Here is a 17,611-nt window from a genome sequence, read left to right as displayed (position 1 = left end):
CCAAAGTCAATGTTACTGGTTGGCACTTGGCACCCCAGTCCGACACTGCATAACATTGTCTCTCTTCCTTGCATATATTATTCCCCGCTTCAACTCCTGACCCAGCTGCTTCCACCTCCCCCCTGCCAGTGACTTTTGCATTGATGACTGATACAGGGAAAATAGACTTCCTATTTCTACATAGAGCTTAAAAGTTTCAGATAGTCAGTTTTTAATCATGTGATGATATAAACCTAATGAAAAAGAGAAGAACTAACTGGCTAGAACTCTAAAATGAGCAATTGTATGTACACAGTGCTGTATAATATGATGATTATAAGATATTAATTACATACAAATGTTGATGGGGTGATTCTTTAAATATTAGAAAGATTTTTGCTTGTATACATCTAGAGTATACAAAGAAATAAAAATCATCCTATCATACATTTGGAGCGCCCCCTAGAGGTGGGGGAATTCGGTACCGGGGCTTAGTCAGTGCTTCAGGGGTTTTGTCACGCCCTGGGCGTCCAATCAAATAAAGATGCGGAAGTTAGTTGAAATAAAGTTGTGATGCCACCCGTGGTATTCGGCAATAAGGAGATAGCTGATGCTGCTTAAGTTGATACAGCTCTGCAAGGGTAGAGCTATGCCCCAGGGCAATTATAGTGTTTAAGATGTTGGTAATGGTTGTAGTGCAGGGCAGATGACGCAGTAAATAATCTGAGGTAACAGCGGAGTGCAGTCTTCACACTTTTACTCACAGTTTTTCCAGTTACAATGCCCAGCCGGGGTGCTGTGTCCTCCGGGTGGGTGGTCCAGCCAGCATTCAGGTAGTTTGGGGTCCAATGTACCAGAACCCCCTTCTTAAGTTTCTTTTGCTGGCCGTCTCTCTGTGCTGGCTCCCACCTCTTCTGCCCAGCGCCTTCACACACAGTGTCCCAAGCCAGCAGCCTCGGATCCTGTCGGGCATCATTCTGATAGTCCCCTTGATCCTATCTAGCTGCCTTTTCAGCGAATGTGTATGGAGTTGGCTGTAGCACATACAGTCGCTAAAGCCTCCGGTTTGCTAGCTGAGTCCTTAGTTTCTCCACTAGTCTGAGGCCGGTCCCCTACTGACCTGGTCCCCCCACCCAACTACAGTCAGCATGGATTTGGGCACCACGAATGGATTCCTCACTTCCTGTGCCCCTAGGACCCCTTCTTTCTCTCCTCTTTTCTCTCATGCTGGGGACGTGCTCCTCTCTCCTTCAGTCCCCAGCACCAACTGCCTACTGCTTCCTGACTCCTGTTACCATGACAACGCTCCACTTCCATCTGTCAGCTTTCTCTCCAGCTGCCCTTCCCTTATCTACTTCATCCACCCACACCCTCTATCTAGTTCCTCCCTGGCCTGGAGCGGTCTAGTGTAGGGTGCTAGTGTGTGGGTCCTGGGTAGTGCCCCCTCCTTACCCGAGAGCAGGGTACCACACCTCTGGCTGAGGTGCAGTACCTTTGTGGCGACTGGACCCTCAGGGGCGCCACACATTCTATTCTTAGACATAGTCCACAAATTAAATTCATATATGAATACCAAATTAAGTACAAAAATATATTTGATAAAGGTAAAGGCATCATGGATCTAGGCTTATGGTCTTAGTATACTTTTCTTTGGCTTTCCAACAATTTAAAGACAGCATGAGAAATTTCCACAATGTTAATCACATGCTTTCATTGGTGATGCTGAAAGACAATACCATCAAAATGCGCAAATGATTATTCCCATGTTATAAAGTTATAACATACGAGTTTAATGCTATGATTTGAAAGAAATTTCCACAATGGTGCTGATCAAATTACACCTTTGTTTGAAGCAGCTGGCAAACTGGCAGATAAAGTGTGCTTCTCTGCCACACAAACAAAACAGTAGATATAATAAGTTGCTGTGCTAGTAACACTTAACAGCGTGGAACGCTGTGGTACAAACACACAATCTGTCAAAGAACCAAATGTCGAGGTACTCACTGATCTGTATTCTGTGCACGGTCTGTGGTCCGTCTCCCCATGGATGCCGGATGATGATAACAATAAGAAGCTGTGCTCAATGCGGGGAGCGTCCTCCTCTTTGCATGAAAAGCCCCCTGTATAGCGGACTACAAAGTACGGCGGTCAGCCTCAGCCGATGGTGCCGTCGTGTAGATGCGTGGTGAGCGGGAGGCGTGGTGAAGCAGTGATGTCACCGGTCCGCAATGACGGACATGGGCAGGGGCCAATTCCGACGTGCTTTGGGAGAATCGTCCCCCTTTCTCAAGGGACCTTGGAGACGGATCACAGAGAGTGCACATAATACACATCATTGAGTACCCCGACATTTGGTTCTTTGACAGACTGTGCGTTTGTCCCACAGCGTTCCACGCTGTTAAGTTTTACTAGCGTGGCAACTTTTATCTAATGCAAGGATTTGCCATAACTTCATGATTTTGCATATGAAAGTCCTGGATGATTTAGTACTTTGGCTCCTTCAGTGTCTTTCATTGCATGTGTATCCTTCTTGTTGGGTAACATTTTATATTGGGGTTGGTTCGGTAAACTGGACCACCACAGATCATAAAGTGATCAGATATCCTACATGAAATAGGTATATACTTTTAACTAAAATAACATTTGTGACTGCAGTCGATCTCGCCAACATAACATAAAGCATTAGAACATCATGGAAGTGGAGTAATGATCTTAGAAAGGTAACTGCTCCTTGGCTGCTCCAATATCTGATGCTAGTTACACACTAGCATTCGGCAGAGCTGTGGAGGGCTGCGTAGTTCCTCCGTGAAGCTCTGCCCAGTGCCGAACCTCCTCTGGTCAGCTCCGCCTATGTCTGCATGAGGCCTGCGTACCTATCTTTAACATTGGGTACGCAGGCCATGCAGATGTAAGCAGATGCGCCCGCATACGTCTTTTTGACGATGCGACGACCGCAACAAATTGCATCATGTTGCGTTCGCAAATGTGAATCCGGCCTAAGATCCATAACCATGGGTGCATTAGACTTTTCACACTCACAGGTTCTCGCAGACTAAGCACAATGCCAATCATAATCTGCTCGTGCAATGTAAGTATAACCTGATGATAGCATCACGTTTGCTCAGGTTGAGTGACTAGAATGATTACTGATGGATGTGGAAGATGCTGCTATATATCTATGAAATGTTTACATTACAATTTATTGTAAAAAAAAGTGCATTATTTTTCCTGATTTTTTTGCAGGATCTTTGGATCAGTGTTGAAGATCCACAGAACACAGATCAATACCATTTTTCAATGAGCGGAAAGACATATGAAAACCTAGAAATATATTTCCATGATTTATTGCCAAAAGTAAGAAATAATAAAATTTGGAGAAATACAGTATACTACAAAATAGCCTCTTTCTTAGACCACACATGGAAAATCACACCAGGCACTATTCTATTTTACAGACCAGAATAGTGCATACAATTGTGGAAGTGACTGGATTGAATTCTAATACAGCCCTCTGAACCTGGCCTTAGGATTATTTCAAAACATTTATTGCCTTTGTATTTTTATGCAGATATTAATGAATGGCACAGTTTTTGCACGAATGTCACCAGGGCAGAAATCAACAATTATTGATGAATTTAGAAAACTAGAGTAAGTATGGCTGTTACCGGTGTGTTTAAGTTGGTTCTTTTGTAAAAATATTTTAGTCGTAAGCAAACATTTTCAATCTCTGTTTATTAAACTACAATAATTGTCCCATTTGTTTATGTGGTTTATGCAAAATGTGCTTTATTTATCTGGATAGGATGATCTATTATTTAATCCTGTGTCTAGGCTTGCAGACAATGCTACAGTAGGTGCTCTAAGCCTCAGTTCCTGCACTGACTGTGCTGCAATGGTTTCTGTGTGTGCTTAGGGGCGTGGGTGGTCACACCTTCCCTGCTTTTATCAGGGTTAGTGTGTGTACTTGAAATGCTATCCCCAGCCAATTGCTGAGGCGCAGCTCCTATATAAACTTCCCCTTCCCTGCTGGGTGGGGCCAGAACTACTCTCAGAGTTCCTGAACCTTGCCATGTGTGTCTGTGTCGCTGGACCTCTCCTGTCTATGTTTTGGTACCAAAGTCCCTGCCTTGATTCCTGCTTTGTCCTGTTCCTGCGCCATTCCCTGGAGGCGGTATATCCAGGCCTGAATCCTTGATCCTGTACCTGTCCTGTGCCTGACCCTGTCTGAACTGTGTCCGCTGTTAAGTTCCTGGAATCCCTCTGTGTTTGGAGCCTCGCACCTTGTGACAGAAGCTCTGGCCTTGGACTCAGCTGAGCATGTATGGACTGTAGGATTCTTTCTGAGCCCTGCTTGGCCAGCGGATGAGATGGCTCGGATCCCAGCTGGTAGTGGACTAGATTTCTCAACCCTGCGCTTGGTTAGTGGTTTGGATTTCTGGAGCAATGAACTCTGCTGCTTGAGAACTGGGACTTACCGCCTATCCCAAGAAAAGTTTGTGTTTTTTTTTGGGACATCAGAAGAGGGGGCTTTAGGAGGGGATAATGTCACGCCGTTCTGTCTTTATTTGGTCGTCAGCGTTACAATTCATGCCTTTACTTTAACCCCTTACTCCTTTCCCCCTAATTGAGCTGGAATACTGCTGGCTGTTACCTGTATGGAGCCTGCTCAGTTCCCTGCTTTACTGCGTAGCTGTGCATGTGTTGCTAGGTCTTTGCTCTGCTGCTTGACCATCCGCATGTGCAGTCCCTGGTTACCGCTGTGAAAGCTGTCCGTGGGTTGCGAGGTCATTTGCAGTTGGTGTATGACTTTCCACGTGTGTTTAGGCTTGCAGACGATGCCAGGTGCTCTAAGCCTCAGTTCATGCACTGACTGTGCTGCAATGGTTTCTGTGTGTGCTTAGAGCGTGCTCGGCCACACCTTTTCTGCTTTTATCAGGATAAGTGTGTGTACTTGAAATGCTGTCCCCAGTCAATTGCTGAGGGGCAGCTCCGATATAAACTTCCCCTTCCCTGCTGGGCGGGGCGAGAGCTACTCTCAGAGTTCCGGAACATTGCCATGTATGTTTTGTGTCTGTGTCGCTGGACCTCTCCTCTCTATGTTTTGGTACCAAAGTCCCTGCCATGATTCCTGCTTTGTCCTGTTCCTGCACCCTGCCCTGGAGGAGGTATATCCAGGCCTGAATCCTTGATCCTGTAACTGTCCTGTACCTGACCCTGTCTTAACTGTGTCCACTGTTATGTTCCTGGAATCCCTGTGTTTGGAGCCTTCCACCCAGTGACTGAGTCTTTTGTACCCGGTGATCCTGCTGAGCGTCTACTACCCTGTGCTCTGACTATCATGCGGTGCTAGCTCCATGCAGGCCCAGCAATCCTGTGGTTCTAGCACCATCATGCTTCAGTTCCTTCCTAGGTCTGATGCCCGAGCCTGACGACCGCAGTCTGGAACCTGATGACCGCTGCCTGGAGCTTGATGACTGCATTGGTGCCTGTAGGTCGTGTTGGATGTTTGGAACCGAACGACTCCTGTCTGATGTCTGCCGGTGACTCTGATGTCCTGTGGGTGAACCTGATCTCCTGAATACCCTGATGTCCTACCTGTGTCCTGATGTCCAGCCTGTGGACTGATGTCCTGATGTCCAGCCTGTGTACAGATGTCCAGCCTGTGCCTGATGTTCAGCCTGTGTCCTGATGTCCTGCCTATGTGTGCCTCGGTGATCCGTTGGTGCCTTGGGGTCCACTGGGTGGTACCTTTCTGGGAGGTGTGGAATCGGAAGCCTGGCATAGTCCTGTTTCGTCTATGTACTGTGTGACTTTACTTTAAGTAAACTTTATGTTCTTTATACCTGAAGTTTTGCGGTGTTATCGAGTCCTACATGTCTTCTTTGTCCACATGCTCAGCTGCCACAGAATCTTGGTCGTTGCCCTTCTCTAGTTTGGGTAGGCTCAGGTCCCCCTCTGTGGTATAGAGGGTCCATATTGCATCCCCGGGGGACACCCGCCACCGCGGCCACAGTCGTGACAGGCACATACTGTATCTACTGTATCTCATCTTCTTAAAGGTAACCTGTCAGCTGCTTCATGCTGCCTGAACCTAGGGCACCATGAATCAGACACCTACTGTGTTTTTCAGGCCATGTATGTTTTAAGGTACTGTCACACTTAGCGATATCGCTAGCAATATCGCTACAACTTGTGACGTTATAGCGATATTGCTAGTGATATCGCTGTGTCTGATACTTACCTACGACCCGCTCCCCCCGCTGGTTATCGCTGATCGCGCGAGAACGTCCTGGACTGTTTCTCATCGTCAGCTTCCTGCGGCACTTCCTGTGGAGAGACGAGCGACGAGCGTGGAGCCGGGTGGGAGGACGTCAGGATCGCCTAGTGTGACAGGTAAGTAGCGACCCCCGACCACTACGATGTCGCTGGTGAGATCTGCCTGTGTGGCAGCTCACTAGCGACCACTTAGTGATGCACCAGCGATCCTGACAGCGTCATATCGCTGGTCGGGATCGCTGGTGCATCGCTAAGTGTGACAGTACCTTTAGGCTGGGTTCAGCTGAGCAAATGAAAATTAATCTAATTTTCATCCATAAACAAAAATTGATTTCCATATTGTCATCCACATTCCATATGTCTTTTTTCTACATCCTTATGCCATCTTCATGGCATTTGTTTTTTAATCAATATTTTAAAATATTTAGAAGACCAAATACAGCTTTCCTATGTTAAGAATTGCAATGTGTCTGTAAAAAGCAAGTACAATATGGACAATCCATATGGAATCCATTTTTTTTGCAAACTCATAGACTTGAATGGGAAAGTCTCATCCAAAAAAATGGAAGGAACTACTGCATACTGAGTGCTTTTTTTTGTTTTGTTTTTTTTTTTTACATGGGCACTCTGACTTTAGAGAACTCTCATCTCAACTTCCAATTCAACAACTTTGGTCTGTGTACTATCCGATTTTAATGCATATGTAAAAACCGCTCATCTAAATTTGGCCTGACTTTAAAATGCTGCAGCATTTCAGAGAAAACATACTTTCAATAGTTGGCCGGGGACCATGCGTTTCAAATAACTAATCCGAGGCAGGTTCTTAGCCCGCCTAACAAACCTCTGTTCATGTCTGAAAGCTAACTTTCTGGACCTTATTTCTGGACATTACATGTCTTGCATCCTGCATTTTCACTAGTTTCCCCTTTTACAGCATCTATTTTTAATTTGCATTCTACTCTGAGCTGGTGGGAGCTGGTAGTTCATCTAGGCTGATCAAGATGGATTTGATCTGAATTTTTTGTCAGACTGGATGGTGAGTTTAAGAGGCAGGGGGAGAGGAACAAGTATCTTATCAGTGAGGAAAGAAGCCTGTTTCACCAATAATTCAAATATATTGAAAATGATCTTAAATTCACCTGTACTCTGGATCATGCCTGTAAAGTGTAAGCTCTTATGGTTAGTAGTGTTCTCTCTCTCCTCTCCCCACGTGTATTTTCTAATATTTGCAAGCTTTCCACTAAAGAGATTTGTGTAAGTTTAATTTTTGGAGACAATTTGTTGAAGTTGGCAAATTTGGATTGAAAAAAATCCACTCAAATCTCTGCAAATTATGCGTTCAGATTAAATATTTAGTAATTAAGCTTCTTGGATATGCACCTTCCTGTCTACTGTATATTACCATGAAAGTGGAAAACTCAGAAACATTTTAATTTTCTTTTGATTTAGTTCAATGGAAAAAATATATATAAAATCTGCATGTTACATCATCTCTTTCTAAAGTATCGTATCCATTTCTGTATTACAGTTATTTTGTGGGGATGTGTGGAGATGGAGCCAATGACTGTGCAGTAAGTTATTATTCTCACAGATTTTTACTTGATACCATTTTGCACAATTGACAAAAAAAATAAGAGGAAAAGGCTATATCGCATATAAAATATATATAATATTTTTAGATGTAAAAATATTAAAATATGTTGAAAATATATCTATCAGATTGTATAACAGTAATATGATATGGTGTGTGTAAGGAGAAGCACCGAATCGCGGGTACCTGTACTGCACCGGGTCGGGAACTGCTGAGGCTGCGTCCCTTGTTGTCCGGGGAAAGGTTTAAAGCCCGGACAGTATCCCTGACCTCGCAGCAGGGGGGGTGCCCAAAAAGAAGCGCATGCGGGAACAAGTAGTTTTGGCGTGAGGAGACAGTGAGCAGCAGGCTGAGGACAGGGCTCCTCCCTCTGAGCACCCGCGCTGTGCTGCTCTGCACCTGCTGGTCCCTGCTGTCGCCCATCTAAGCGCTGCCGTGTGCGCTGCAGCTGTGAGCACAGTGCCCGGCCACTGAGCGGGAGTCGGGCAACATATAGACTTTTGCTTCCTGACGGGTCAAATCTTGTGGACCATCCTACGCAGAACTCTGGAGGTATCGCGGCCCTGTTTGCCTCGGCCATGTCACTTAATGGACTAGGGGCTCAGCAGAAGGTACCAGACACCGACCACTGCCACCAGAAGAAGGACCGTTCTGTGATGAACTTCCTCAGGACCACACCATGCCATCCCCTACAGAGCTGCAACTGAGGACTGAGAGACCTTGGATACGATAAGTGACTTCAGGAACTGTCATTATCACATTTATTGCTCACTTTTGTTGCTTGTTATCTACCACTGTACTGATTAAATTCCCTTTTAACTGTATGTCTCCCTGTGAGGAGTATAATCCCTGTTATATTAAACCTGTTCAAGTTGTTAACCCTTGAACTGCCTCTCTTGCGTCATTGCATCCTGCAACCTGCTTACATGAGCGATATTCCCTTTTCCCTACACTTATAAAATTAGTGTACGTATCAAGACAAATGGTGGCAATCTCAGAGCTAGTTACTCATGCAAAGTTGCATACATATATCCTCTATTTACTCACTATCATTCTTAAATTGCATAAAGTTGCATTGAAAGAAATACACAAACCAAGACACTACAAACCTACATTTCATCTTTACCCTACAAATCAGTATCCAGTTATGCTTGTGTACATTTTTCTCAGATACCTCGGCACACATCTCCTGCCAATAACACTTCCATTTCAAGTACTCTAGACTTTCAAACACTCACTTAGCTAAGCACTCCCAACCATATTTTTGTCCTCTCAACCCTTTCACGACCTTGGATGTATAGGTATGTCCAAGGTCCTGTCCCTGCCTTTGATGCGGGCTCTGACACTGAGCATGCACCTCTCTCTGCACTTGGCAGCAGGTCTGATCAGCTGTCATGTACCTCTAACAGCAGCGGATGGATCCGAGAACCAGTTAAATGCCCTGACAATCACTGACAGTGGCATTTAACATGCGCTGGTCGGAAGTGCGGCCCATGACCCACCCATTGGCAGAAGAACCTCTTGCCTGTCATTGTGAATCTCCTATGAATGCTGGCATATGGCTGGCTTTCATAGCTGAAGCCCTGATATGTGTAGTACAGAATAATCACAGCTTTAAGTCTATTGAAGCCAGCAAAAAGTAAAAAAAAGTTTAACAAAAAAGTTCAATCAATCAATCAATCAAATTTATTATCGCCAAGTACATATTACATATATACAAGGAATTCTTTGTGGCAAAGAGGCAACATAATATATAACAACAAATACAACAAGTAACATCTAAGGCCGGTTTCACATTAGCGCTTTTTAAGCGCACGCACGGCCGGGGGTAGCTCCGCCCCTGAGCCGGCTCTCTGCCCGGCGTGCCCGCCCCTTGCTTGTAGCGCCGCCTACTAGCGGACAGCAGCGCCTGCGATCGGCGCACCCTATCTTTAGCATAGGGTGCGCAGATCGTGCGCAGGCCGTGCGCTAGTTGTGCTTTGACCTGCGCTGCGCACTTTTGACGGTGCGCCGTGCGCGCCAAAATCGAACTTTTCGGATTTTGGCGAGCACGGCGCACCGTCAAAAGTGCGCAGCGCAGGTCAAAGCGCAACTAGCGCACGGCCTGCGCACGATCTGCGCACCCTATGCTAAAGATAGGGTGCGCCGATCGCAGGCGCCGCTGTCCGCTAGTAGGCGGCGCTACAAGCAAGGGGCGGGCACGCCGGGCAGAGAGCCGGCTCAGGGGCGGAGCTACCCCCGGCCGTGCGTGCGCTTAAAAAGCGCTAATGTGAAACCGGCCTTACAAGACAGATACAGTATATAGTCTACACATGACGATTTAATTGTTAAAAAAAATTAAAAGTTAAAATCACTCTCATTTTTCCCCATTAAAAAAAAAAAAATATACACATATTTGGTATTGCTGCACTCAGAAGTGTCCAATCAAAATATAAAGTAAATTAATCAGATTGGTAAATGCTGTAAAAAAAAAATCAAAACGCCAGAATAATTGTGGCCACTGCAACATTAGAATAAAATGCAATAGCAGGTGATCAAAACATCATATCTACCCAAAAATGGTATGAATTAAAATGCTTGCTTGTCACGAAAAAAAAAAAGCCCTCACCCAACTCCAGATCATAAAAAATGGAGATGTAATGGGTGTCAGAAAATTGCGGATTTTTTTAAGAACTTATATATGTTTCGTATCTGTGTATTCATACTGACCTGGGGAATCATATTGTCATTTTTAGCATTTAACCCCTTCCTGACATCCGACGTACTATCCCGTCCACAGTACCCGGGCCCGTATGACCGTGGACGGGATAGTACGTCTACCGCGATCAGCGGCGCCCAAGTGGTGAGCGCCGCTGATCGCGGCCGGGTGTCAGCTGATTATCACAGCTGACACCCGGCACTATGTGTCAGGGGCGGTCACGGACCGCCCCCGACACGTTAACCCCTTGCACGCCGCAATCAAACATGATCGCGGTGTACCGGGAGTTAAAGGGAAGCATCGGCAGGGAGGGGGCTCCCTCCGTGCTTCCCTGAGCCCCCCACGGCAGCGCAATGTGCAGCGCTGCTGCGGGGGGCTCCCATCCTCCAGGCCCCCGAATCCAAGATGGCGACGGGGGCCTTCGGGGACCTGAGGAAGCTGGCTTCCTCAGTGCCTGCAAAGCGCAGGCAAGAGGAAGTCTTCTTCAATGCCTGTGACAGATTGCTGATCTGTCACAGTGATCTGTGATGTGACAGATCAGCAATCTGTCACAGGACAGTGATGTCCCACCTGGGACTATGTAATAAAGTAAAAAAAAAATTTAAAAAAAAATGTAAAAATAAATTTTAAAAAATCGCCAAATAAATTAGAAAAAAAAAAAAAATATTCCCTCAATAAATCCATTTTTTGGAAATAATAAAAAAAAAAACAATAAAAGTACACATATTAGGTATTGCCGCGTCCGTAATGACCCACCCTATAAAACTGTCCCATTAGTTAACCCTTTTAGCGAACCCCTTAAAAAATAAAAATAAAAAACGAAGCAAAAAATAATGATTTATTATCATACCGCCAAACAAAAAGTGTAATAACGCGCGATCAAAAACACGCATATAAATATCCATGGTACCGCTGAAAACATCATCTTGTCCCGCAAAAAACGAGGCACCACACAGCATCATCAGCGAAAAAATAAAAAAGTTATAGCTCACAGAATAAAGCGATGCAAAAATAATTATTTTTTATATAAAATAGTTTTCATTGCATAAAACCGACAAAAACATAAAAAAATGACCTAAATGAGGTATCGCTGTAACCGTACTGACCCGAAGAATAAAACCGCTTTATCAATTTTACCACACGCGGAACGGTGTAAACGCACCCCCCCAAAAGAAATTCATGAAACGCTGGTTTTTGTTCATTCTGCGTCCCAAAAATAGGAATAAAAAGCGATCAAAAAATGTCACGTGCCCGAAAATGGTGCCAATAAAAACGTCAACTCGTTCCGCAAAAAATAAGACCTCACATGACTCAGTGGGTCAAAATGCGGAAAAATTATAGCTCTCAAAATGTGGTGATGCAAAAACTATTTTACAATAAAAAGCGTCTTTTAGCGTGTGACAGCTGCCAAAAATAAAAACCGCCATAAATAGTAAGTCAAACCCCCCGTTATCACCCCCTTAGTTAGGGAAAAATAATAAAACTAAAAAAAAAGTATTTATCTCCATTTTCCCGTTAGGGTAAGGCTGTGTGCACACGCTGCTGATTAGGTGCGGATTTATCCGCGCGGATTTTGTAAAATCCGCAGGTGAAACCGCAGGTCAAAAGACCTGCGGTTTTACCTGCGGATTGCTCTGCGGTTTTGTCCTGCGGTTTTTCATCTCCTCAATAGAGGAGATGGCAAACCGCAGGAGAATCCGCAGAAAGAATTGACATGTCAGTTCTTTCTGCGGATTGAAAACCGCAGATAATCCGCGCGGAAAATTCCGCACCGTCTGCACTGCGGTTTTTGATTCCCATAGGGAATCATGGTACTATACACTGCAGCATTTCTGCTGCGGGTCCGCAGCAGCCAAAACCGCTGCGGAACCGCAGCAAAATCCGCAGCGTGTGCACACAGCCTTAGGGTTAGGGCTAGGGTTAGGGCTAGGGTTAGGGTTAGGGTTAGGGCTAGGGTTAGGGCTAGGGTTAGGGCTCAGATTAGGGTTAGGGGTGTGTTGGGGTTAGGGTTGGAGTTATAATTGGGGGTTTCCACTGTTTGGGCACATCAGGGGCTCTCCAAATGCAACATGGCGTCTGATCTCAATTCCAGCCAATTCTGAGTTGAAAAAGTCAAATGGTGCTCCTTCCCTTCCAAGCTCTGCCATGCGCCCAAACAGTGTTTTACCCCCACATGTAGGGTATCAGCCTACTCAGGACAAATTGCAAAACAATTTTTGGGGTCCAATTTCTCCCGTTAAAAAGTTGGGGGCAAAAATATCATTTTTGTGGAAAAAAATGATTTTTTTATTTTCACGTCCGAGTGTTATAAACTTCTGTGAAGCACTTGGGGGCTCAAAGTGCTCACCACACATCTAGATAAGTTCCGTGGGGGGTCTAGTGTCCAAAATGGGGTCACTTGTGGGGAGTTTCAATAGTTTAGGTACATCAGGGGCTCTCCAAACGCACATGACACCCGCAGACCATTCCATCAAAGTCTGCATTCCAAAACGTCACTGCTTCCCTTCCGAGCCCCGACGTGTGTCCATACAGTAGTTTTCTCCCACATATGGGGTGTCAGCGTACTCAGGCCAAATTGGACAACAACTTTTGGGGGTCCAATTTCTCCTGTTACCCTTGGGAAAATGAAAAAATTGGGGACTAATTGATCATGTTTCTGGAAAAAATACGATTTTTTTATTTTCATGCCCTGGCATTATAAACTTCAGTGAAGCCCTTGGGGGTTCAAAGTGCTCACCTCACATCTAGATAAGTTCCTTAGTGGGTCTAGTTTTCAAAATGGGGTCATTTGTGGGGGGTTTCCACTGTTTAGGTACATTAGGGGCTCTCCAAAGGCAACATGACACCCGCAGACCATTCCATCAAAGTCTGCATTCCAAAACGTCACTACTTCCCTTCCGAGCCCCGACGTGTGCCCATACAGTAGTTTTCTCCCACATATGGGGTATCAGCATACTCAGGACAAATTGGACAACAACTTTTGGGGTCCAATTTCTCCTGGTACCCTTGGGAAAATAAAAAAATGGTGACAAAAAGATCATGTTTGTGGAAAAAATACGAATTTTTTATTTTCACGCCCGGGCGTTATAAACTTCTGTGAAGCACTGGGGGGTTCAAAGTGCTCACCACACATCTAGATAAGTTCCTTGGGGGGTCTCGTTTACAAAATGGTGTCATTTGAGGGGGGTTTCCACTGTTTAGGTACATTAGGGGCTCTCCAAAGGCAACCTGACACCCGCAGACCATTCCATCAAAGTCTGCATTCCAAAACGTCACTACTTCCCTTCCGAGCACCGACGTGTGCCCATACAGTAGTTTTCTCCCACATATGGGGTATCAGCATACTCAGGACAAATTGGACAACAACTTTTGGGGTCCAATTTCTCCTGGTACCCTTGGGAAAATAAAAAAATGGTGACTAAAAGATCATGTTTGTGGAAAAAATACAAATTATTTATTTTCACGCCCGGGCATTATAAACTTCTGTGAAGCACTGGGGGGGTCAAAGTGCTCACCACACATCTAGATAAGTTCCTTAGGGGGTCTAGTTTCCAAAATGGTGTAATTTGTGGGGGGTTTCCACTGTTTTGGTACATCAGGAGTTTTCCAAACGCGACATGGTGTCCGATCTCAATTCCAGCCAAAAACGTCAAATGGCGCTGCTTCCCTTCCGAGCTCTGCCATGCGCCCAAATAGTGGTTTACCCCCACATGTGGGGTATCAGCGTACTCAGAACAAATTGCACAATAACTTTTATGGTCCTGTTACCCTTGGAAAAATAAGAATTGAGGGTGAAAAGATCATTTTTGTGGAAAAAATATGATTTTTTAATTGTATGGCTTTATGTTATAAACTTCTGTGAAGCCCATGGGGGTTCAAAGTTCTCACCACACATCTAGATAAGTTCCTTAGGGGGTCTAGTTTCCAAAATGGTGTCATTTGTGGGGGATTTCCACTGTTTTGGTACATCAGGGGTTTTCCAAACGCGACATGGTGTCCGATCTCAATTCCAGCCAAAAACGTCAAATGGCGTTGCTTCCCTTCCGAGCTCTGCCATGCGCCCAAATAGTGGTTTACCCCCACATGTGGGGTATCAGCGTACTCAGGACAAATTGCACAATAAATTTTAGGGTCCTGTTACCCTTGGAAAAATAAGAATTGAGGGTGAAAAGATCATTTTTGTCGACAAAATATGATTTTTTAATTGTATGGCATTATGTTATAAACTTCTGTGAAGCCTATGGGGGTTCAAAGTTCTCACCACACATCTAGATAAGTTCCTTAGGGGGTCTAGTTTCCAAAATGGTGTCATTTGTGGGGGGTTTCCACTGTTTTGGTACATCAGGGGTTTTCCAAACGCGACATGGTGTCCGATCTCAATTCCAGCCAAAAACGTCAAATGGCACTGCTTCCCTTCCGAGCTCTGCCATGCGCCCAAATAGTGGTTTACCCCCACATGTGGGGTATCAGCGTACTCAGGACAAATTGCACAATAACTTTTAGGGTCTTGTTACCCTTGGGAAAATAAAAATTGGCGTGAAAAGATCATTTTTGTGGAAAAAATATGATTTTTTAATTGTACCGCTTTACGTTATAAACTTCTGTAAAGCCCTTGTGGGTTCAAAGTTCTCACCACATATCTAGATAAGTTCCTTGGGGGGTCTAGTTTCCAAAATGGGGTCACTTGTAGGGGGTTTCCACTGTTTAGGTACATCAGGGACTCTCCAAACGTGACATGGCATCCGATCTGAATTCCAGCCAATTTTGCATTGAAAAAGTGAAACGGCGCTCCTTCCATTCTGAGCTCTGCCATGCGCCGAAACAGTCGTTCCCCCCCACAAATCAGGTATCAGCGTACTCAGGACAAATTGCACAATAACTTTTGCAGTCCAATTTCTCCTGTTACCCTTGGTAAAGTAAAAAAAATTGAACCTGAAGTATTTTTTTTGTGAAAAAAGTTAGATGTTCATTTCTTTTTAAATATTCAAAAAAATTCCTGTGACGCACCTAATGGGTTAATAAACTTCTTGAATGTGGTTTTGAGCACCTTAAGGGGTTCAGTTTTTAGAATGGTGTCAATTTTGGGTATTTTCTATCATATAGACCCCTCAAAGTGGCTTCAAATGTGATGTGGTCCTAAAAATAAAATGGTGTTGTAAAAATGAGAAATCGCTGGTCAACTTTTAACCCTTATAACCTCCTAACAAAAAAAAATTTTGGTTCCAAAATTGTGCTGATGTAAAGTAAACATGTGGGAAATGTTACTTAGGCTGGTTTCACATTAGCGCTTTTTAAGCGCACGCACGGCCGGGGGTAGCTCCGCCCCCGAGCCGGCTCTCTGCCCGGCGTGCCCGCCACTTGCTTGTAGCGCCGCCTCCTAGCGCACAGCGGCGCCTGCGATCGGCGCACCCTATCTTTAGCATAGGGTGCGCAGATCGTGCGCAGGCCGTGCGCTAGTTGCGCTTTGACCTGCGCTGCGCACTTTTGACGGTGCGCCGTGCGTGCCAAAATCCAAAAAGTTTGATTTTGGCGCGCACGGCGCACCGTCAAAAGTGCGCAGCGCAGGTCAAAGTGCAACTAGCGCACGGCCTGCGCACGATCTGCGCACCCTATGCTAAAGATAGGGTGCGCCGATCGCAGGCGCCGCTGTGCGCTAGGAGGCGGCGCTACAAGCAAGGGGCGGGCACGCCGGGCAGAGAGCCGGTTCGGGGGCGGAGCTACCCCCGGCCGTGCGTGCGTTTAAAAAGCGCTAATGTGAAACCAGCCTTATCAAGTTTTTTGTGTGCCGTATCTCTGTGATTTAAGGGAAGAAAAATTCAAAGTTGGAAAATTGCGAAATTTTCAAAATTTTTGCCAAATTTCCATTTTTTTCACAAATAAACGCAAGTTATTTGAATGAAATTTTACCACTAACATGAAGTACAATATGTCACGAGAAAACATTGTCAGAATCACCGGTATCAATGGAAGCGTTCCAGAGTTATGACCTCATAAAGGTACAGTGGTCAGAATTGTAAAAATTGGCCCGGTCATGAACGTGCAAACCACCCTTGGGGGTGAAGGGGTTAATAAACATGATAAATAGAAATAACAAAAACATTTCTGGAATTGCACTTTTTTGCAATTTCATCGCACTTGGAATTGTTTTCACATTTTCCAGTAAACTATTGTATATTGTAAAATCATTGGTGTCATTCAAATCTAAAACTTATCCTGCAAAAGGAAAGCACTGATAAGGGTATACTAGCTGAGAAATAAAAAGTTGTGACTTTGGGAAGGTGAGCTAAAACATGAAGTGCACAAACGAAAAATTGCAAGGTGGTGAAGGGGTTAATATACTGCAATCTTAATATATAAATCTGTGTACTTAGCTAATTTTGACCTTTTACCCAGCAATTTCTTCATTTCCATTTGATCTATGACATCACGTTATTAAAAGATGACTATTTGAATCCTTCTAAGCTAGAAGTCTATTTTCCCTGTATGAGTCAAGAGTCACTGCAAAAGTCCCTGGCGGGGTGGGGGGTGGGTGCAGCTGGGTCAGGAGATGAAGAAGGAAATGATAAATTCAGGGATGAGAGGCTTCCTATTTTTACGTAGAGCATACAGTCATGGCCAAAAGTATTGACACCCCTGCAATTCTGTCAGATAATACTCAGTTTCTTCCTGAAAATGATTGCAAACACAAATTCTTTGGTATTATTATCTTCATTTAATTTGTCTTAAATGAAAAAAACACAAAAAGAATTGTCCTAAAGCCAAATTGGATATAATTCCACACCAAACATAAACAAGAGGGTGGACAAAAGTATTGGCACTGTGCGAAAAATCATGTGATGCTTCTCTAATTTGTGTAATTAACAGCACCTGTAACTTACCTGTGGCACCTAACAGGTGTTGGCAATAACTAAATCACACTTGCAGCCAGTTGACATGGATTAAAGTTGACTCAACCTCTGTCCTGTGTCCTTGTGTGTACCACATTGAGCATGGAGAAAAGAAAGAAGACCAAAGAACTGTCTGAGGACTTGAGAAACCAAATTGTGAGGAAGCATGAGCAATCTCAA

The 17,611-nt window shown here is 44.7% G+C and overlaps 1 protein-coding gene across 2 annotated transcripts in view; it reads left to right on the top strand.

Annotated features, from left to right (window-relative positions):
• The window catches only part of LOC141092486 (probable cation-transporting ATPase 13A4), a 260,800-nt gene that overhangs the window by 160,506 nt on the left and 82,683 nt on the right, over positions 1–17,611 (top strand). For both annotated transcript variants that reach the window (XM_073578658.1, XM_073578659.1), the window contains exons 20-22: positions 3,223–3,333; positions 3,548–3,627; positions 7,784–7,826. In XM_073578658.1, the coding sequence (XP_073434759.1) occupies positions 3,223–3,333; positions 3,548–3,627; positions 7,784–7,826 (234 nt within the window). The remainder of the gene's footprint in view (positions 1–3,222; positions 3,334–3,547; positions 3,628–7,783; positions 7,827–17,611) is intronic.

This window comes from Dendrobates tinctorius, unplaced genomic scaffold (assembly GCF_039654945.1).
Source record: "Dendrobates tinctorius isolate UK_male_01 unplaced genomic scaffold, ASM3965494v1 ptg000060l, whole genome shotgun sequence".
In the NCBI taxonomy this organism is placed as follows: Eukaryota; Metazoa; Chordata; class Amphibia; order Anura; family Dendrobatidae; genus Dendrobates; species Dendrobates tinctorius.
Note: the sequence above shows the minus strand (reverse complement) of the source record. Positions and strands in the feature narration are given on the sequence as shown.